Genomic DNA, 24,025 nt, shown 5'->3' with positions numbered 1-24,025 from the left:
ACGAGGTCAAGAAACATGAACTCACCTTGTCTGCCCAACGTATCACTAGATCTAAAGAGGAACTTTACTTTTACTGATCATGTGATCAGCTAGCTACATACATATATGTGTTGATATTGTCAGCTGCAATGGATGTGCATATGGACTGGCCTAGAAATAGTTTAAAATGCTTCACTTGAAAGTGCCTAACATTCTGACCTGTTTTATCTTAGTAACTATTTATTTAGCATTTTAAATTTTTGTTACATTTTTTTGCCAAAATTAGTAGTATCGCCAATCTTTTAACTGTCTCTAATATTTTTAAAAATTTTAAGTTTTAATGGAAGATTTGAAAAATAAAAGGATTCTATTGTATTTAATTATTTAATTAATTAATTAATTAAGAGTTACCTTAATTCGCCCCCACTTGATGTGCTTTATAATTCTTAAAAATTTCTACTCAATGTAACATTTTTATATAATATTTTATAGTTGTGAAATTTTCATGCTTTAAGCACATCTTTTAGTCTAATCTTGGTTTTTAATTATCACTCCATATAACGAAACAAACATGTTTTGTTTGAAAATTTTTTAAAAAGTATTTCATAACAGCATTACCAACGTGAATCTCTATTTGTACACACATTTTTATCAGCATTAATTAACTAGAGCTTACAGTAGCAACACTAACTGTGTGGATTAATTTATAGTTATGTTGTCTGTGCCAAATCAGATTTTGTAATACTTGTCTTTATATTGATTTTAAAAACATAAGAACATTATTAGAATTAATTAAAAGTAATTAGTCTGATTTTTTATTAATTTGGAAACATAAAGTTAATTTAAATTTTCACCATATTTGTTTCCAAAATATTGTTAAAATATTCCCACTCACATATATCTATTCAAGTTGCATGTTTTTCAAGCACAATATGAATGCTGCACACATTTAAACCCCCATATATCTGGAATGTGAATTTTAAGATTTTGTTATACTTACCACTTAAATGAATAAAAAAAAAAATTTTAATTAAAATAGATGTTTATGTATCATCTTTTCTATGGTTGGTCATTGTGACAGTTTTCATCTTTTTAAATCACCTTTGTCATATGTGCTATAGATTTTGAGCAATTTTTCACTGTGTATAAAAATTTATTTTATTATGAAATTAAAAGAATGGAAAATTTGTTATGCTTCTTGTTGTTTTATGATAGAGTTCATTATAACATTGAACGTTTTAAGTTGTTGTTTTTTTCTGATGATTTTCTTAAACAAAATAAATTTTTATTTTTGTGGAAACTCAACAAATACCTCTAACGGTTACTGAACTTGGTTAAAGCTGAATCAAGCTTGATTCTATTTTTAAATAATGCAGTTAGATGTTTTTAAAAAACAAGCATAGACAAGACAATGTGATGTTTCCAGTAATAAAGTACTTAATTTTGTTAAAGTGATATGTGCCTGATGAGAAAGGATAAAACCTACCTCATAAATTGTGGGTTCGCAACCCATGTTGTCATTGTTAATGGGTTTTTTTTTATTTCCCCCCCCCCCCCCACTTACTGGGCCCCATATGGGAAATCTCACTGTATGTTACTACATTCATCCAATCTCATTACCCTAGTAACAGTCAAGTTACACACATAAATCAAAACATCTGTATAAATATCACCTATAATTTAATTTAACCCTGATAAACCAGCACTGCATGTATTAACAAATATTTACATTACAAAAAAATGTTTTAATTATATAACAAATGCATATAATATTACATTAACATAAAAATTAGATTTGGAAAAATGTAACAAGTTTTGGTTTTTGTTTTCTATTCTTAGAGACATCCTAAAGTAGTAGGCTTATATAATAAACAGTATTTTTTAAAGTCTTTCAAATGCTAACCTTTTTATTTTTTTCAAAATTTAATTTAAGGCTAGAAATTTACAAAATGCCAGGTAAAATTGATTAAAATATAAAGATTTTGTGATTAAAAAAATTAGCCATGAATTGTATTGATACTTTAAACTAAGTTAACATTATAAAATTAGTTGTAAAATCTCCATGACAATAGGAACTAATTTAATAATGTTTCACTGGTAATGTTTTAAAAAGCTGTTATCATAATCATAGAAATTACAAATGAAGATTTTTACAATAAAAATACCAATTTTAACATAGGAAATATATTGTTGAAAAGATTAAAATTACACTAAAGATAACACACTATTGTTCTTGTAATAACTGTCGATACCAATAATTTTCAACATTTAATTGTTCAAATTTTGTCTTTTATAAAGCTTAAGTCAAGAGGCTGTTGGTTTTTTTTTAATTTATATTTTCTTACAATCAAACTATACATCAAAATATTTGTAATGACAAATTTTTTCTGAAATTAATCAATAACTAAAGTTAATATAATTCGATTTAAATTTAATAAAAAGTAGAGTCAACAGCTATCAGTAAAAAAAAAAAAAATGGTAATTGTAAAAATAACAAAATCACAACCCATAGTCCCAAAAAGTGGGAATATCAAACATGTGGAAATTACTTTGTAAATGTGTTGAAATAACATTTCAGTTGGACAAAGACTTTCAAGAGTCGAATGTCAGTCAACACTCTCCTCATCATAGTTCATTAGTGCAGTAGATTTGATAATACTCAGATAATATTTTACTCTTATGTTTACTTACAAAAAATACCAAAATGTGTATGTGTTAAAATAACATTTCAGTTGAACAAATACTTTCAAGAGTCAACATTCTCGTCACTTTGGTTCATTTCTGTAGTGGATTTGATAATACTCAGATAATATTTTACTCTTATGTTTTTACTTACAAAAAAATACCAAAATGTGTATGTGTTGAAATAACATTTCAGTTGAACAAATACTTTCAAGAGTCAACATTCTCGTCACTTTGGTTCATTTCTGTAGTGGATTTGATAATACTCAGATAATATTTTACTCTTATGTTTTTACTTACAAAAAAATACCAAAATGTGTATGTGTTGAAATAACATTTCAGTTGAACAAATACTTTCAAGAGTCAACACTCTCGTCACTTTGGTTCATAACTGCAGTGGATTTGATAATACTCAGATAATATTTTACTCTTGTGTTCACTTACAAAAAATACCAAAATGTGTATGTGTTTAATGTAGCAAATTAACTGACCACAAGTGCTTAGTCATAGATCTCATCTGGGTAGCCCTTGTACAAGATGTTGAAGAGGACAGTTCCACCAATGAACATTAGGAATGTAAATAATGAAAAGAAGCCGACTCCATTTTGGAATGGGTAACGTTTGATGTCTTTTAAGAAAGGCTCCGACAAGGTGATTCCTGGTAAAATAAAATGTTATAAATATACATAAAAAGTACTTTTAACATTTTTAAACGCAGTAAATACAAGAATGTTATTGTATAATAATATAAAATATATAATCATTTAAAATATATAATAATAATAATTAAAAAAAAGGTTCACTTAAAGAAAACATTTGTTTTAAATGTTAATTTTATCACAATAAACATAGAAAACTAAAAAAATTTTTTTTTTAAGAATAAACACAAATTAAAAGAGTGAAAACTTGATCAAACTAAACAAAGCAACAACAAAAAATGTAATGAAAGTCAATATGTACAATATGTAAGCAGTGGTATATATGAAGATTTTTTAATACTTCACACAATATTATCAGGGGGGACAAATAAAAGATTCAACTAAAACAAGTTACTAAATTCTTATGCTATGGTCAATAAGATTGTCAGACTTTAGTCAGTAGTGTCAGTGTTTGGTCAGCATCGGGTGACACCATTTAGGGGGTGACACCTTAATGAAAATGATAAAATTTACTGTCAAAAGAATGTTTTATCCAGTTAAAGTGACAAAATTTTAGGGGGAGAGGGTTAGAGCACCAGGTTACACTAGACCCAGTGACACCACTGAGCATTCTGTAGCATATTGTAGTTAGTTAATTAATATTAATTGTATTAAATTTTTTTTGTAATTAATGGTTCAATTAAATGAAATTAATTATTTCCAAGTCGAATTCTGTCATTCCTATCAGTAGTTGCCTGTCTTTATTTTGAGAAGTAAAATATTGTTACTCACCAGCAAGCATGCCACTGATGTGAGCAGCGATGCCAATCTTTAAGTGTATGGGTTCCAGAAACCAGCGTCGGTAGACTGCTAGAGCTATTTGTGGGATCACTGAAAAATTGTTTACACAATTTTAGGAATAATTCAAATTAAAACATTTTTTAAATTGATTATAAAAGTAATGTAGAATAACGAGGTCATTTTTTTTTTTTTTTAATTATTAAATGAAGTAACTATGAATTACTGGCGGCTAGAGTAATAAAACAAAAAAATAAATGCTCTCAATGTTTTGGAACATTAGGTTTCAAAAGTTACTGTTTGTACTTCCAAAAAAAAAATGCATCTTAATAATATAGTTGTCTGATACAACATGGATCAGAGTTTCTTTCTGGCATCTCCCCGGGGGGAGAGCGGGAGGCACTGTATTTTTTCTTTTCCCCCCTCCCCCACCGCCCTTTGAATGTCCAGAATATAATTCTGTACATTCAACGGTGCTGTAAAGAGAGAGAGATTGTCTAGAGACCCAAATGTCAAACAATAATTTTGTTCACAATCTTTACTTACGTATCAACAACATAAAACAAACACGAAGAGGTAAGCTGCAGAGGATTCTTTTAGCTTTACTATCTGTTAAGTCAACATTCAGTCGAGACCTCTCCTGTAATTAAAACAAAAAATAATATTTCAAATTGTATACTAACTATGATGTAGTCATGGTTTATTTATAATATTTAAACTATTGACTAGTTCAAGAATCTCACAACAGTTCCAACAGGTAGTCTATAGGGCTGGTAAGTAGGTCACCAACCAGTACTATGGCTCATGCAGGTTTTAGCTGTAGAGCTGGTTGGTGACCTACTTACCAGCGTTATTATACTGTAGCTTACAAACAAATATGAATAAGGAAATGCATATTTAATGTTTTTATTTTGCCTGTATTAAAGCTTCTGATGCATTATATAGTTGCATGTCATAACCTAAAACAAAGTCTGCAAAAATAAATAGCATTACATGTTACCCTAGCCCTAAAAATCTGGCAACCTGTGTGGAGTAAAAATGTTTAAACCTCAGAAAATCTGAAGAAAAATGCCATATGGACTAGAGCAGGGGTCTCCAAACTACGGTCCAAGGAAAAATCGTTTGTCGGTGATTGCTGAGGAACTTTTCCCAGAAAAATGAAAGACATGCTTGCAAAAAAACTGGCCCCCGAACTGAAATTTCGTAGTTAATGCGGCCCTCGGACTGAAAAGTTTGGAGACCCCTGGACTAGAGTCTAGCATAAACCTTGACACACTTCGGATACCCGTCAGGTGAGGAGATAAAGATGTGACATCTTCTACCTAACTTGGTCGAACATCATTTCATGTCATGTGATCAATATTCAATATAGTAGATAAGGGAACGTCTGCACTTATTGGCAATTCCATGGCACAAGTAAATATTTATTATGACTGTTTTAGATCTAGAAGATTGTCAAAATTATTGGCTCAACTAATTCATCTAAAGTAGAATTTGAACGCAAGGCTTTCAAGTTAGCATCCAAGTGCTCTACAATCCAGTAAAATACAAAGGTATACTTATGAAAGTTTACTGACCTGAATAAGAACAAAACAGTGGGCGGCCATGATGGCATAAGCGCCACCTGCAGCCCCAGCTAAACCTTCGTAATGGTCAGTCAGTGAATGGCCCAGAGAACCTAGAATATAATAAGGGAACAGTTGGGTTAGACATACCACAACACAGAGTTCAGTGGCGTAGCCAGGATCGTCTTAAGGGGGGTTCCAATTTTTACCCGGGGACAAACTTTCGATTTGAACCCCCCCCCTCAAACTTTCGATTTGCACCCCCCCTCAAACTTTCGATTTTTTGCACCCCCCCCCCCTCAACCTTTTAATTTGCACCCCCCCCCCCCTCATACTTTATATATATATATACTGAGGGGTCTATGGGGGGGGGGGTTATGACCCCCCCCCCCTAACCCCCCCCCCCCCCCCGCTTACACCACTGACAGAGTTAGGTTTAGGATTAGAGCTAGGGTTAGCCTAATCAGAAATTGCAGTGCTATGGATGGGATTACAAATTGTACAGCAACCCTCTCAACAGTGTTTCTTCCACCCCCCCCCCCCCTTAAGAGATGCCTGGGAGAAACTCTGCCTCTCAACATTGAAACTAGAGGGATTTCCACTGCGCTCCTTTCTAGCTCCTTTCTAATGGCTAAACTTGGATTTAATAGTTCAGTTATCATCATCATCTTCCTTTCCCATTTTTGCCCAAGGCACATAGTGCAGATGAAGTAGAGTTCATAATTTTCAATAATCTCGACCTACAAGGGGATAATGTGGTTAGCACTATGCCTATCCGCCTTTGTTTCCCTAACATAAATTAGGTACCCATCAGAGCTGAGTTGACTCAGTGACGTTCTTGATATTGGATTCGAACACGAGACTTTCAGGTTAGCAATCTAGCTCTGTCATGTTTAGTTTTATTCACTCTTAAACCTTACTAGACAAAAACTGACATTTATTTAACAAACTATAATTACAATGTAGCCAACTCTACATATTGAGACCACCTTTAACCTGATACTTGACACAAAACTAGTACCCCAAGGATAGCAAACAAATGTGGACCCAACTCTACAAATTGAGACACATTTTGGGACCATATTCAACTTATTTAATTAACACACTTAGAGACCACATTTAACTATAACTTTAACACATTTAGGGACCATATTTAACTTTAATTTAATTAACCGCTCTCACACTAAACTAGTACCTGCAAGAACTTCAAATAAAAGAAAAGCCAACCCTACAATTTGAGACCACCCCTAACCTAACCCCCACAGAACTTGTACCTGCAATAACTACAATTTGAGACCACCTCTAACCTAACCTCCACAGAACTTGTACCTACAATAACTACAATTTGAGACCACCCCTAACCTAACCAGAACTTGTACCTGCAATGGCTACAATTTGAGACCACCCCTAACCTAGCTACTTTAGAACTTGTACCTGCAATGGCTACAATTTGAGACCACCCCTAACCTAACCAGAACTTGTACCTGCAATGACTACAATTTGAGACCACCCCTAACCTAACCCCCTCATACACAACTTGTACCTGCAATGGCTACAATTTGAGACCACCTCTAACCTAACCTCCACAGAACTTGTACCTGCAATGACTACAATTTGAGACCACCTCTAACCTAACCTCCACAGAACTTGTACCTACAATAACTACAATTTGAGACCACCCCTAACCTAACCAGAACTTGTACCTGCAATGGCTACAATTTGAGACCACCTCTAACCTAACCTCCACAGAACTTGTACCTACAATAACTACAATTTGAGACCACCCCTAACCTAACCAGAACTTGTACCTGCAATGGCTACAATTTGAGACCACCCCTAACCTAACCCCCTCATACACAACTTGTACCTGCAATGACTACAATTTGAGACCACCTCTAACCTAACCTCCACAGAACTTGTACCTACAATAACTACAATTTGAGACCACCCCTAACCTAACCAGAACTTGTACCTGCAATGGCTACAATTTGAGACCACCCCTAACCTAACCCCCCATACACAACTTGTACCTGCAATGGCTACAATTTGAGACCACCACTAACCTGACCCAATCAGAACTTGTACCTACAATGACAACAATTTGAGACCACCTCTAACCTAACCAGAACTTATACCAGCAATGACTACAATTTGAGACCACCCCTAACCTAACCCCCTCATACACAAACTGTACCTGCAATGATGACAATTTGAGACCACCTCTAACCTGACCCCCACAGAATTTGTACCTGCAATGGCTACAATTTGAGACCACCTCTAACCTGACCCCCACAGAATTTGTACCTACAATGACTACAATTTGAGACCACCTCTAACCTAACCAGAATTTGTACCTGCAATGACTACAATTTGAGACCACCTCTAACCTAACCCCCACAGAACTTGTACCAGCAATGACTACAATTTGAGACCACCTCTAACCTAACCCCTTCAGAACTTGTACCTGCAATGACTACAATTTGAGACCACCTCTAACCTAACCAGAACTTGTAATTGCAATGACTACAATTTGAGACCACCTCTAACCTAACCCCTTCAGAACTTGTACCTGCAATGACTACAATTTGAGACCACCTCTAACCTAACCAGAATTTGTACCTGCAATGACTACAATTTGAGACCACCTCTAACCTAACCCCCACAGAACTTGTACCAGCAATGACTACAATTTGAGACCACCTCTAACCAAACCCCTTCAGAACTTGTACCTGCAATGACTACAATTTGAGACCACCTCTAACCTAACCAGAATTTGTACCTGCAATGACTACAATTTGAGACCACCTCTAACCTAACCCCCACAGAACTTGTACCTGCAATGACTACAATTTGAGACCACCCCTAACCTAACCCCCACAGAACTTGTACTTGCAATGAATACAATTTGAGACCACCCCTAACCTAACCCCCACAGAACTTGTACTTGCAATGAATACAATTTGAGACCACCCCTAACCTAACCCCCACAGAACTTGTACTTGCAATGAATACAATTTGAGACCACCCCTAACCTAACCTCCACAGAACTTGTACCTGCAATGACTACAATTTGAGACCACCTCTAACCTAACCCCCTCAGAACTTGTACCTGCAATGACTACAATTTGAGACCACCTCTAACCTAACCCCCACAGAACTTGTACTTGCAATGAATACAATTTGAGACCACCCCTAACCTAACCCCCACAGAACTTGTACTTGCAATGAATACAATTTGAGACCACCCCTAACCTAACCCCCACAGAACTTGTACCTGCAATGACTACAATTTGAGACCACCCCTAACCTAACCAGAACTTGTACCTGCAATGACTACAATTTGAGACCACCCCTAACCTAACCAGAACTTGTACCTGCAATGACTACAATTTGAGACCACCTCTAACCTGACCCCCTCATACAGAACTTGTACCTACAATGACTACAATTTGAGACCACCCCTAACCTAACCCCCACAGAACTTGTACTTGCAATGAATACAATTTGAGACCACCCCTAACCTAACCAGAGCTTGTACCTGCAATGACTACAATTTGAGACCACCCCTAACCTAACCAGAGCTTGTACCTGCAATGACTACAATTTGAGGCCACCCCTAACCTAACCAGAGCTTGTACCTGCAATGACTACAATTTGAGACCACCCCTAACCTAACCAGAGCTTGTACCTGCAATGACTACAATTTGAGACCACCCCTAACCTAACCAGAGCTTGTACCTGCAATGACTACAATTTGAGACCACCCCTAACCTAACCAGAGCTTGTACCTGCAATGACTACAATTTGAGACCACCCCTAACCTAACCAGAGCTTGTACCTGCAATGACTACAATTTGAGACCACCCCTAACCTAACCAGAGCTTGTACCTGCAATGACTACAATTTGAGACCACCCCTAACCTAACCAGAGCTTGTACCTGCAATGACTACAATTTGAGACCACCCCTAACCTAACCAGAGCTTGTACCTGCAATGACTACAATTTGAGACCACCCCTAACCTAACCAGAGCTTGTACCTGCAATGACTACAATTTGAGACCACCCCTAACCTAACCAGAACTTGTACCTGCAATGACTACAATTTGAGACCACCCCTAACCTAACCAGAACTTGTACCTGCAATGACTACAATTTGAGACCACCCCTAACCTAACCAGAGCTTGTACCTGCAATGACTACAATTTGAGACCACCCCTAACCTAACCAGAGCTTGTACCTGCAATGACTACAATTTGAGACCACCCCTAACCTGACCCCCTCAGAACTTGTACCAGCAATGACTACAATTTGAGACCACCCCTAACCTAACCAGAGCTTGTACCTGCAATGACTACAATTTGAGACCACCCCTAACCTAACCAGAGCTTGTACCTGCAATGACTACAATTTGAGACCACCCCTAACCTAACCAGAGCTTGTACCTGCAATGACTACAATTTGAGACCACCCCTAACCTAACCAGAGCTTGTACCTGCAATGACTACAATTTGAGACCACCCCTAACCTAACCAGAGCTTGTACCTGCAATGACTACAATTTGAGACCACCCCTAACCTAACCAGAGCTTGTACCTGCAATGACTACAATTTGAGACCACCCCTAACCTAACCATAACTTGTACCTGCAATGGCTACAATTTGAGACCACCCCTAACCTGACCCCCTCAGAACTTGTACCTGCAATGACCCCAAGAATCCACAGAACTGCCATCCTCCACCAGGAGAACATGATCTCTAGAGGAACCCCCAGCACAATCTGTATCAGCACGTTGAAGATGAGGTCGATAAAACTAGCACAAAAAAAGACATGGATTAAAAGTTGTGGTAAGGGTTATCTAACTTTGTTGTTTGATTTGTGAAAACAATGCTAGTATTTTGTAAATCTATAGTTTTGTCAATAAAAAATACACAAGGGGAGAGTACTGAGATGTGTGAAATTTTTAACAAAAGAAATGGAAGGGTTGAAATATTTTTTTTTTTAAATTAGCAATTAGCCAATTTTTTTAATTAATTTTTTTTTTACTGATTTTGTTATTAAAAGTATTGAAAAGATAATTAAGTCCCCCGATGCGGCTCTTAATGGTGTCACCCCCCCCCCCTGAAGTACAGCTATTGGTGACAGCGCTTTCTGGTAACTTTACACTGGCCCAAAAATTGTGTAACTGCCTACCCCTGGTGTAGCAGCCAATAGGAAATAAACCTCCAGGCCTCGTGACGTCTGTCTGGGTAGTAGATGAGGGAGTTGGTGCTGCTGGAGATGCTGTCGAGGGCGTCTGTGTACCACCCCGTCTTGGTGGAGTAGATGATGTAGACCACAATCTGAAAGGTAGCATAGGCTGTCAGTTGTATCTGTAGTGGGTTAGTGACATGTTTGTAGAGGTTAGAGCAGGGGCATTAACTCTGGTCTACTATCTGAACTAAAAGGTAAGATAGCTACAAGCGCTAGGGAAGGTCACATATTTGAGTTAAGATTGCTTATACGACCTAAGATGACCTAAACTAAATTTACCTGATAGACCATATACCTGAGCTAAGATCACCCACCAGAGCTAAGATCACCTACTTTTGCTAAATTCTCTAGCCCGAGCTAAAATCATTTGCCTGAGCTATAATCGCATTCTTAAGCTAAGATCACCTATCAAAGCTAAGATCACCTACCTGAGCTAAGATCATCTACTTTCTAAGATTGCATACCTGTGCTAGCTATGTTCACCTGAGTTTAGATCACCTTCAAGAGCTTAGACTCCCTAGATCTACCAGAACTACGATCACCTTCTTGAGCTAATATCTACCAGAGCTTAAATCACATACCTGAGCTAGCTAAGTTCCAGGGGCGTAGCGAGGGGGGGGGGGCGGGGGGTGCGGATCGCACCGGATGACACCATTTAGGGGGGTGACACCAAGGCAAAAAATAGCAAAATATATTGAGAAAAACTTGAGGGGGGTTGCAAATCGAAAGTTTGAGGGGGGGGGGGGGGGGGGGTTGCAAATCGAAAACTTGAGGGGGGTGCAAATCGAAAACTTGAAAGTTTGTCCCCGGGAAGGGTCGCTACGCCTCTGGGGGGTGACACCATTAATTGCCGCACCGGGTGACACCCGACCTCGCTACGCCACTGCTATGTTCACCTACATGAGTTTACTTCAGATACATGAGCCTAGATCACCTACCCGAACTTAGATCTACCTGAACTAAAAATCACCTACCTGAGCTAAGATCTACCAGAGCTAAGATCACCTACCTGAGCTAAGATCTACCTGAGCTAAGATCACCTACCTGAGCTTAGATCTACCTGAGCAAAAAATCAACTACCTGAGCTAAGATCTAGCTGAGCTTAGATCACCTACCCGAGTTTAGATCTACCTGAGCTTAGATCACCTACCAGAGCTAAGATCTACCTGAGCTTAGATCATTTACCAGAGCTAAGACGACTTACCTGAGCTATGATAACATATTAGAGCTTAGATCTACCAGAGCTACGACCACCTACCTGAGCTGATCTAGCTAAGCTATGATCATCCAGAGCTAAGATCACCTACCTGAGGTAAGATCACTTACCTGAGCTTAGATCTACCTGAACTAAAAATTACCTACCTGAGCTAAGATCTACCAGAGCTAAGATCACCTACCTGAACTAAGATCACCTACCTGAGCTAAGATCACCTACCTGAGCAATGGTGACAGCGATCATAAAGAAGGGAGGGGGGAGACACTTGTACTTGGACAGATGCTCCTCCACCATCGTCTGCTGAGTGGTGTTGCGGCACACGACACTGAGGGCGGTGGCGGCCCGCCCCAGGACGGGGTTGTTCTCGTGGAGCTGGTTCTGGGAGCCAAAGCTGGTGGCGTCATCATTTTTTCCTAGAACCTGCAACAGCAACGTCAGATAAGTTAACATAAGTAGTAGAACCTACAACAGCAACGACACAAAAGTTAACATAAGTAGTAGAGCCTGCAACAGCAACGTCACAAGTTAACATAAGTAGTAGAGCCTGCAACAGCAACGACACAAAAGTTAACATAAGTAGTAGAGCCTGCAACAGCAACGTCACAAGTTAACATAAGTAGTAGAGCCTGCAACAGTAACGACACAAAAGTTAAAGTAAGTGGAACATAACAAATCAACGTCATAAAAGTTAACGAAAGCCTCGTGTTAAAATTTCATGTATTGCGAGTTCATAATTTTTCATAATTTTTTTTTTAAATCTTAGGTATCGAACACATAACACGTCAACAAAATATAACATTGTATTCCACGTTCATAGAATACCAACTATAATATTACATACATTATACGAGACTAGCTCTATTTGTTTCAATCAGAAAAAAAAGTATGAGTAGCTTAAAAACAAAACAATCCTTTTGATTTGATCGTGCAACATAATACAGAACAAAAAGTGACTTGTTTACCAACCTCGCTCAGGTGTAACAGTAGACTTAACTTTTCAGCCGTCTACTACAAAAACGGATTTGTTTTTAAATTTATAGTTTACTAAAGTAATTTTCATTTTTTAAAAAAATGCAAAGCGTTTAATTGTGTTAAAACGGTGTAAACCACTTGTATCCAATTGTTTTACAAGCTCCAATGTTTGCTACTTTAAGAAATGAAATTAAAAAAAAACAACAACCCAACAACATAGATCTATGCCAAATACATTACATTAAAACAATGATAGATCCAAGCCCCCTGGCCACCTTTGTGTTTTATAATCTCTTGATAATCCTTGGCAACTAATTTACAATACTAATTATTTGTCACTACAAAACCTTATACGACAAACTAACAATTAATGTATTTTAAGCATTAGATATTTTATATTTCACCAAAAGAAAAAAAAAATTTACCACGCGAATATAAGATCCATCCAACCCTCCTATAAAGACAGGTCTCGGATGGAGATGGCTGGGGTGAAAATAAAAAATGTCCCCATCTTTACGGGGACTTGGTTGCATTGTTTCAGCCCTGGGACCTTAACACAAATGACTTTTTGTTTGTTTGTTAGTTATGTAAAGCTGAGCCTCGCTCGCGGTTTAATTTTAGTTCTCGTTCATCTTGCTGGAGACAAGGGGAGGTAACAAAGCTAGAGACATGAGGGAACGTGACGTAGAACAACTCGCTGTCAGAGTTGCGGGGATTAGTTGATGGATTGGGTTAGAGCTAGTAAAATTAGGTCAGGTTATGTCATATCTACGGTTTCTTTCTAACATTTTCTTCATGGGAGGAGCACTTGAAACTTTCATATATTTTCTGTATATATATATATATATATATATATATATATATATATATATATATATATATATATATATATATATGTATATATATATATTTATATATATATATTTATATATATATATATATATATATATATATATATATATATATATATATATATATATATATATATATAAATATATATATATATATATATATTGTCGGGCTTGGTAGACCCTGGGTATGTTACGAGGGGGGGGGGGAGTGAACGTTAGTAAGCCCACAATAACTTCATCTGTCACCATTGTTGTTTGCGTGGCATATATTTGTTGGCTCCATTCTGGCAACCCCCCCCCCCCCCTCAGACACCTGTCTCTCCAAACTCATAAACGTTTTCCATTACACATTCCTTTGTTTACTTCCTTTTGCTAAAACTACTTCAGATTTTTTTTTATAAATCATGTTGTGTAAATTGCAGGAACAGCGACTCTACCCGACAGCCTATCAAACATCCAAACAATAACCAAATCTAGTGATCTCCCTTGAAAAAATCTAACTCTAGTTATCCCCTTGGGAAACCCAAACCTACTGATCTCCCTTGGGAATGGCTAATCTAGTGATCTCCCCTGGATAACCCAAATCTAGTGATCTGCCTTGGATAGACCAAATCTAGTGATCTCCCCTGGATAACCCAAACTAATGACCTCCCTTGAAGAACAAAAATGTAGTTATCTCCCTTTAAAAAACTTACAATATTGGCGAACTCCTCGTACTTGACAGCACGCCCGAGGTTGAAGTCTGCTAGGTCAGCCAGCTCGTGCACCTTCTCAATTGGCAGACGATCCCTGTACTCGGGGTCACGGAGGATCCTCTTCAGGTCATGACAGGCGATTTTCTCACCCCCGTACACAAACTGGGGGTAAAGGAATTCGGGTATATTTCGATTAGCCATACCCACGAAAGGATAATAAAACTAAGTAACATAAATAACGTCACACTTGGTTGACCATTTATAAAAATCATCCCAATCGTCACAAGAGGACGGCGTGGTCGAATCGAGTTCGAATCCGGGTTCAAGTCCCTGAGTCCACCCAGCTAATATGGGTACCTGACTGGCGTGGAAAGTAAAGGCTGGGCATCTTTCCATATGCAGATGTCACAGAAACAGGTGAACTCTACTGCACTTGTCACGTGGACCGTCAGATTCGAAAAGGAAAGAGGAAACTTTACTTTTTATTGTCACACTATTAAAATAGTTCCCCCATCCCACCCCCTCGTAAAATGACGTCACATATTTAACTCTAACCCTGACATCGAACTTTACTTAATTTTAATCCCATCTTCTCTTGGACGTATGTAATCTTTAACATGTACACCGACTTATTGGCTATTAACCTTGTACAAACTTCAGCAGATATTTTACACTAAAAAACCAACTACATACGTAATGAGATGTATCATAAAATTCTTTTTGATTTATCTTAGTCATACAAACTTGGTTTGGATCCAGATAGGTGGCCTTAAGAACTTATGTTTAACAATTTTTCTTGTCACTAAGTAATTTATGTGATAGGTCTAAGGACTTACCCTCTGAAACAATGGCCTAAAATGCTGAAAATCAAATAGAAAGAAAAAAATATAATATTGAACAAGGGAAGCAATTGGGTAAACAATAAACAAGGGAGACAATTATTTTAGTCAGGGGGATTAATAGGTAAGAATATAATAATATTGTTTAGTGTGTGTTAAGATGAAGACAGAGTTCTGAGAGTAGTAGGTATTTTAGCTTTTAACTTACTACACACCAGTGTCTCTGAGAATTACTGCCATGAAAAAAGTACCTTCTGATATGCAAAAGTGGGCTGCTTCAAAGGATTTCGTTACCAACTTAGGTGTATTTTGAGTGTGGGTAATCTATGTAATGCGCACGCGGGAATCAATCCCTAGTAAAAGTTTTGAAGTTTTAATTTAATGTAATTCTTTAAAAAAAAATTTGTTATTGAAAGAGAAAAAAAATTGAAATATTATTATCAAAGGCCTGGTCCAGCGGTAGTACAATAAGTACCAATTTTTTCTTAACTTTAACTTGAAGTTAAAGCTTCTTGGCCCATAGGCTATCAAAAGATAGCATCATTTCCAGATTTTTGCACTGATCTTGGCCATTTGGTTGGTCAGCCCCTTTTAGGACTGGCTGCCGGAATCGAGAGATGGTCAAACAAACTCAACTAATCAAGCCATCAATTGCAAATCTCGCCATCGATAGCTGTGGGGCTTGAGCCCTCGAGTTCAGTCCCCCAGAATCTGGATTGGGTGGCTTCCTAATGTACGAGTGGCTAATCTTTATTTTTCTATTATTTAGTTTGACGACACTCACCTAGGAGAAATCTGAGGCTTTGTCGCAATAATATCAAATCCATTCGACTACTCGACATCTCGCAAAACTCAACTACTCAAAACTTTTCTCGTCTACGCTACACAATCAACTCGATACCAACAACTTCACGGTTACTCAACTCTCCTAAAATAAACACTAATATTGAGCGTTCTTGTTCGCTATGCCCAGCAGACCATGAGTCATAGATCATCCCTGCCCTTCCACTTTTATGCCCCCCCCCCCCCCCTTGAGTCCCCCTCAACCCTGTCCGCAAATCCCATCCACCCCTCCATCTTAATACCCCTTAACCTAGCCTTGATGCAACTGACCATTTAGTGTCCACCATAATACCCCCTAACCTAGACTTGATGAAACTGACCACTTAGTGTCCACCTTAATACCCCTAACCTAGCCATGATACAACTGACCAGTGTCCACCATAATACCCCTAACCTAGCCTTGATGAAACTGACCACTTAGTGTCCAACTTAATACCCCCTAACCTACCCTTGATGAAACTGACCACTTAGTGTCATCCTTAATACCCCCTAACCTAGCCTTGATAAAACTGTGTCCACCATAATACCCCCTAACCTAGCCTTGATGCAACTGACCAGTGTCCACCTTAATACCCCCTAACCTAGCCTTGATGCAACTGACCACTTCCAGTGTCCTCCTCAGGACCAGGTCCTCGTTCCTCTTGTCCTTCAGATCGTCGTCCACCGAGAAGAAGGCGCTACTGGACTTGCTGGACTTGTCGCCCAGCACATGACCGTAGTCCATCAACATGTCCCGCCATCGTGAGCCCATCTCTGTCGATGGTCAAATGTACAATCAGAGCTTGACAAATACATGACAAAAATACATTAACACACGTAAAACAAAAGTATTCTCACATGACAAAAATACATTAACACACGTAAAACAAAAGTATTCTCACATGACAAAAATACATTAACACACTTAAAACAAAAATACATTAACACACTTAAAAAAATGTTTCAAGTCGCTAAGTGGTCTGGTTGCCGAGATATGGGCCAAAAACTGCATTTTTTCGGGTTTTTTTTTGGCTTTTCCGGGAAATCCAGGAAGGAATTCCGGGAATTTTTTTGGCCCACAATCATCCTCGGAACTTGCTTAACATAATTGCTTTGGAACTAGTCCTCGATATTGCTTCGTTGAGGAGGAGATACGACTTAAAGCTGCGGACACACATCGGACACACATCCATCCAGAACGAATTAATAATCGCAATTGTCAGTATGGAAATTGCGCAAACAAAAGTATTCTCACAAAACAAAAATACATTAACACACTTAAAACAAAAGTATTCTCACATGACAAAAATACATTAACACACGTAAAACACAAGTATTCTCACATGACAAAAATACATTAACACACGTAAAACACAAGTATTCTCACATGACAAAAATACATTAACACACGTAAAACAAAAGTATTCTCACGTGACAAAAATACATTAACACACGTAAAACACAAGTATTCTCAAATGACAAAAATACATTAACACTTAAAAAAAAGTATTCTCACATAACAAAAATACATTAACACACGTAAAACAAAAGTATTCTCACATAACAAAAATACATTAACACACGTAAAACAAAAGTATTCTCACATAACAAAAATACATTAACACACGTAAAACAAAAGTATTCTCACATAACAAAAATACATTAACACACGTAAAACAAAAGTATTCTCACATAACAAAAATACATTAACACACGTAAAACAAAAGTATTCTCACATAACAAAAATACATTAACACACGTAAAACAAAAGTATTCTCACATAACAAAAATACATTAACACACGTAAAACAAAAGTATTCTCACATGACAAAAATACATTAACACACGTAAAACAAAAGTATTCTCACATGACAAAAATACATTAATACACTTAAAACAAAAGTATTCTCACATAACAAAAATACATTAACACACGTAAAACAAAAGTATTCTTACATGACAAAAATACATTAACACACGTAAAACAAAAGTATTCACACATGACAAAAATACATTAACACACTTAAAACAAAAGTATTCTCACGTGACAAAAATACATTAACACACGTAAAACACAAGTATTCTCACATGACAAAAATACATTAACACACGTAAAACACAAGTATTCTCACATGACAAAAATACATTAACACACGTAAAACAAAAGTATTCTCATGTGACAAAAATACATTAACATACGTAAAACACAAGTATTCTCAAATGACAAAAATACATTAACACTTAAAAAAAAAGTATTCTCACATAACAAAAATACATTAACACACTTAAAACAAAAATAGATTAACACACGTAAAACAAAAGTATTCTTACATGACAAAAATACATTAACACACGTAAAACAAAAGTATTCTCACATAACAAAAATACATTAACACACGTAAAACAAAAGTATTCTCACATAACAAAAATACATTAACACACGTAAAACAAAAGTATTCTCACATAACAAAAATACATTAACACACGTAAAACAAAAGTATTCTCACATAACAAAAATACATTAACACACGTAAAACAAAAGTATTCTCACATAACAAAAATACATTAACACACGTAAAACAAAAGTATTCTCACATAACAAAAATACATTAACACACGTAAAACAAAAGTATTCTCACATAACAAAAATACATTAACACACGTAAAACAAAAGTATTCTCACATAACAAAAATACATTAACACACGTAAAACAAAAGTATTCTCACATAACAAAAATACATTAACACACGTAAAACAAAAGTATTCTCACATAACAAAAATACATTAACACACGTAAAACACAAGTATTCTCACATGACAAAAATACATTAACACACGTAAAACACAAGTATTCTCACATGACAAAAATACATTAACACACGTAAAACAAAAGTATTCTCACGTGACAAAAATACATTAACACACGTAAAACACAAGTATTCTCAAATGACAAAAATACATTAACACTTAAAAAAAAGTATTCTCACATAACAAAAATACATTAACACACGTAAAACAAAAGTATTCTCACATAACAAAAATACATTAACACACGTAAAACAAAAGTATTCTCACATAACAAAAATACATTAACACACGTAAAACAAAAGTATTCTCACATAACAAAAATACATTAACACACGTAAAACAAAAGTATTCTCACATAACAAAAATACATTAACACACGTAAAACAAAAGTATTCTCACATAACAAAAATACATTAACACACGTAAAACAAAAGTATTCTCACATAACAAAAATACATTAACACACGTAAAACAAAAGTATTCTCACATGACAAAAATACATTAACACACGTAAAACAAAAGTATTCTCACATGACAAAAATACATTAATACACTTAAAACAAAAGTATTCTCACATAACAAAAATACATTAACACACGTAAAACAAAAGTATTCTTACATGACAAAAATACATTAACACACGTAAAACAAAAGTATTCACACATGACAAAAATACATTAACACACTTAAAACAAAAGTATTCTCACGTGACAAAAATACATTAACACACGTAAAACACAAGTATTCTCACATGACAAAAATACATTAACACACGTAAAACACAAGTATTCTCACGTGACAAAAATACATTAACACACGTAAAACAAAAGTATTCTCATGTGACAAAAATACATTAACATACGTAAAACACAAGTATTCTCAAATGACAAAAATACATTAACACTTAAAAAAAAAGTATTCTCACATAACAAAAATACATTAACACACTTAAAACAAAAATAGATTAACACACGTAAAACAAAAGTATTCTCACATGACAAAAATACATTAACACACGTAAAACAAAAGTATTCTCACATAACAAAAATACATTAACACACGTAAAACAAAAGTATTCTCACATAACAAAAATACATTAACACACGTAAAACAAAAGTATTCTCACATAACAAAAATACATTAACACACGTAAAACAAAAGTATTCTCACATAACAAAAATACATTAACACACGTAAAACAAAAGTATTCTCACATAACAAAAATACATTAACACACGTAAAACAAAAGTATTCTCACATAACAAAAATACATTAACACACGTAAAACAAAAGTATTCTCACATAACAAAAATACATTAACACACGTAAAACAAAAGTATTCTCACATAACAAAAATACATTAACACACGTAAAACAAAAGTATTCTCACATAACAAAAATACATTAACACACGTAAAACAAAAGTATTCTCACATAACAAAAATACATTAACACACGTAAAACAAAAGTATTCTCACATAACAAAAATACATTAACACACGTAAAACAAAAGTATTCTCACATGACAAAAATACATTAACACACGTAAAACAAAAGTATTCTCACATGACAAAAATACCGTTGTTACAGACGTGACAAAAGAAAATATACTCGTATATGTCAATACAGCATTATCACACACGTCGAAAATACCATTCTCCCACTTGTCAATAAACCGGGAGTGATCTCCCCTAAACTTTCTCGAATATTCTTATATAAAATAACAGGGGATGGGAACTCGGGCTATAGACATGATTTTTAATCCATTTTAAATACTTAAAGTTTTAAAAATAGAATAAAATCTCGTAGACAAATTAATTGCACACCAAGTGAACGCGAAATAAAAAAGCGCATAATAGTGCGCAATATTATTATTACTTTTAAAATTTACATTAGTTTTTTGAGAAATCGGAAGTAGCGTAAAGTACTACTTCCAGTCAACGGAAATGACTCAAAATTTAATAGAAGGTAGAGAATTAGATCTTTTACTTACGTATGAAATTTCATTTATCTATCTGAAATAGTACTCAAGTTATAGGCTTTTGAAAAATTCAAAGTAGAAAAAGTACCACTTCCGGTTATCGGAAATCGCTCAAAAGTTGATACGGATCTACGATTTTGATTAAATACTTATATATGAAATTTCATCAACCTAGCTGTAACGGTACTCAAGTTATCGTGTTTACACACGGACACACACACACACACACACACACAGACACACAGACATACGGACAAGATTGCAAAATTATGTTTTTCCGTATCAGTGAGATGCAAAACGTCGAGATTTGCAAAAATCTCGATTTTTTTTTTTTGCACGATTACAAGACTTTCTCTATACTTCGTATATACGAGAAAGTAAAAATACCATTGTCACACATGTCAAATGTACACACACACACGCGCGCGTCAAATACACCATTCTTCCACACTTTAGGAAACCATTTTTTCGGACTTCAACAAAACCAATATCACACACTAAAATTCTCATTCTCACACACAACACAACACAACAGCAGTTCAGTTCGAATGACATTCTACTTCAAATCAATCATATCCGTATAAAGTAAAAACCATTTTCAACTTTAAAACCGTAAGCCAACATTAATTGTAATGTGTGTTGTGGTTGTTGTTGTAGTTGTTGTGGTTGATGTTGTGGTTGTTGTGGTGGTTGTTGTGGTTGTTGTTGTGGTTGTTGTTGTTGTGTTGTTATTTTTGTTATTGTTGCTGTTGTATGAAACCTAGAAAATTAAGTAGCTCACGGTAGATAAACGTATATATGGTACTGATGGTGTACCATAGAAAATTAAGTAGCTCACGGTAGATAAACGTATATATGGTACTGATGGTGTACCATATAATAATAGAACGTGCGCTTTCACAAATAGAATGAAACAAGAAATATAATATTCAATATTAGCTTTATAATGTTGTAAGGTACAATGGAGTTGTTGGGATAGTTTGAAAAATGTATATTTTAATAGGAACTTAACACAGTGCCTACAGAAATACTCTTTTCAAAAGTGAATATTGTCCGTGTTATTTTTTTTTTTTCTAAACTGATGTCTAACTGTTGTTAACTTAGACAAAGATATGTGTAAGCTAATAAGATTTTTAAAATCTGAATTATAGTTATTTAAAATTGAAGTCTCACTCATTTATTTTCAAACATACCTATAGGTCAACTGATTTTTTTAATATCCCTTGAAAAATACACAACAAATCTTCAATATAACAGTGATTTATAATATATATTTAAAACAAATCTTTTTTTTAAACCGTACACCTACTCCGTATATCACGTCAACTATGTGTAGGCAGATAAAAGTTATTTTTAAAATATCTTGGCTGTGTGTCTGAATGCACCAATAACCCTCTATGTTACACCCTTCATTCATTTGACTCTCTTTTAAATGAAAGCACAAAAATCACGTAAACACCACCCGTTTATCCGAACTGACTGAGGCTGCTATTCATATCTTCTATTTCTTTGGTTTCTCTTTCTGATGGCAAAGTTATGGCACTGTTACTGCAAGCCAATGTACTTTTTTGTACTGTTTATCTTTTAAAAGTAAAAAAAAAACGATTCAAAGACACGACCCAAGATATAATCAAAGACATAAACAAAGACATAACCTAAGAAGACATAACCGAAGACTGTATACAAATCATCTCGTTATAAATATAGCTAACTCGTTGATGGTCCTCAAAGGTCCAGTGCATTACTCTCAACCCCCAACCCCCCCCCCCCCCCAACCCATCAATTACCCCACAAACATCCCCGTACATTTCCACTTCGGGGCCATTCCCCCCTGCCCCCTGTCCATTGCCCACCCCGCGAGTATTTACAGCTCCCCCCCCCCCCCCCCCCCGAAAAAATTCTACCGTCCCCCCCTCCGAACGAAATTTATATAATTTATATAGAAAATATATACTTTTAACAGTGTCCGCCCCCCCCCCCCCCGAAGAAAGTCTACCGCCCCCCCCCCCTAGGCTTGAGGAGGGGGGGGGGGGGTTAATTGTTCTGGGAAGTAATGATGGGGGTTGTCAGGATGGGGTAGTGTCGTGCTCTCAGTGCCCATATTTGTGTAGTGAAGGGAATAGAGGAGTGTATATAATTTTGTTACCCTGTGCTGTGTGAAATAAGATGTGGCATATTACCATCATCAATCCTGTGGACCCCTTGTGGAGCATTGTGACACCTCTCCATCGTACTCGATACTGGGCGAATCCTCAAAATTGGGCCCAGTGATTCTGACTGCTTCTGCTTCACTGACAGCTGACCTTTTCCACGTTTGTTGCATATTACTGCTCTTGATTTTTTAATTATTTTATTTCATATTTACGAGAGAAAAATCTCTTCTTTGAAAATGTTGGAGTTTTAATATTGACCAAAAAAAAAGAGGTCTACATAATCTGTCATCAATTAATTTCTTTCTAATAAAAATATGACAAACGATTTTTATGTACAATAAAGATCGAACAAGTTTCTAGCAAATACAAGAAAGTAGCCATTATCAGAGTTGTGTATAGACAGTGTCAAGCCAGAATTCCTTTGACTCCCTGTCGGTATCGTCAGCCGTGTATTTTATTTACCCGTGTTATTTGAAGGGGGATAACTTCAATAAAGGGGCCTTAAAACATTCGTGTTTTACATTGACGCAGACAGGGTGGAGTGGGGTGGGAATATCACGCAAGGAACTTGAGCTGGGTGAGGCACTGTGTTAGATCTATTAGGTTAGAAAAGTTGGTGGGATAAATTCCCGGATATATATATATATATATATATATATATATATATATATACTAGGCATACTGCCTAGCTTCGCTTAGGTTTTTAAAAGGCATTTGAGAATTTGAATACTTTATTATTTAGCGATGGATTGGGTGTGGAGTGCTTTAATACGT

At 35.9% G+C, this 24,025-nt stretch overlaps 1 protein-coding gene across 1 annotated transcript; it reads right to left on the bottom strand.

Annotated features, from left to right (window-relative positions):
• Positions 1–2,917: 2,917 nt before the first annotated feature.
• On the bottom strand, positions 2,918–15,525 carry LOC131940734 (rhomboid-related protein 2). Its single transcript, XM_059299503.1, has 9 exons — positions 15,484–15,525; positions 14,648–14,809; positions 12,349–12,549; positions 10,854–11,002; positions 10,361–10,473; positions 5,675–5,775; positions 4,644–4,737; positions 4,092–4,190; positions 2,918–3,319 (listed from the first exon to the last, which is right to left on the bottom strand). Exons 3-9 carry the CDS (start codon positions 12,421–12,423, stop codon positions 3,162–3,164), a joined length of 789 nt encoding a protein of 262 aa, XP_059155486.1. The 5' UTR covers positions 12,424–12,549; positions 14,648–14,809; positions 15,484–15,525; the 3' UTR covers positions 2,918–3,161.
• Between the last annotated feature and the right edge of the window lie 8,500 nt (positions 15,526–24,025).

Source organism: Physella acuta, unplaced genomic scaffold, assembly GCF_028476545.2.
Source record: "Physella acuta isolate Inbredline_101_S28 unplaced genomic scaffold, ASM2847654v3 ptg000328l, whole genome shotgun sequence".
Lineage (NCBI taxonomy): Eukaryota > Metazoa > Mollusca > Gastropoda > Physidae > Physella > Physella acuta.
This window is presented reverse-complemented; position numbering and strand designations above follow the sequence as displayed.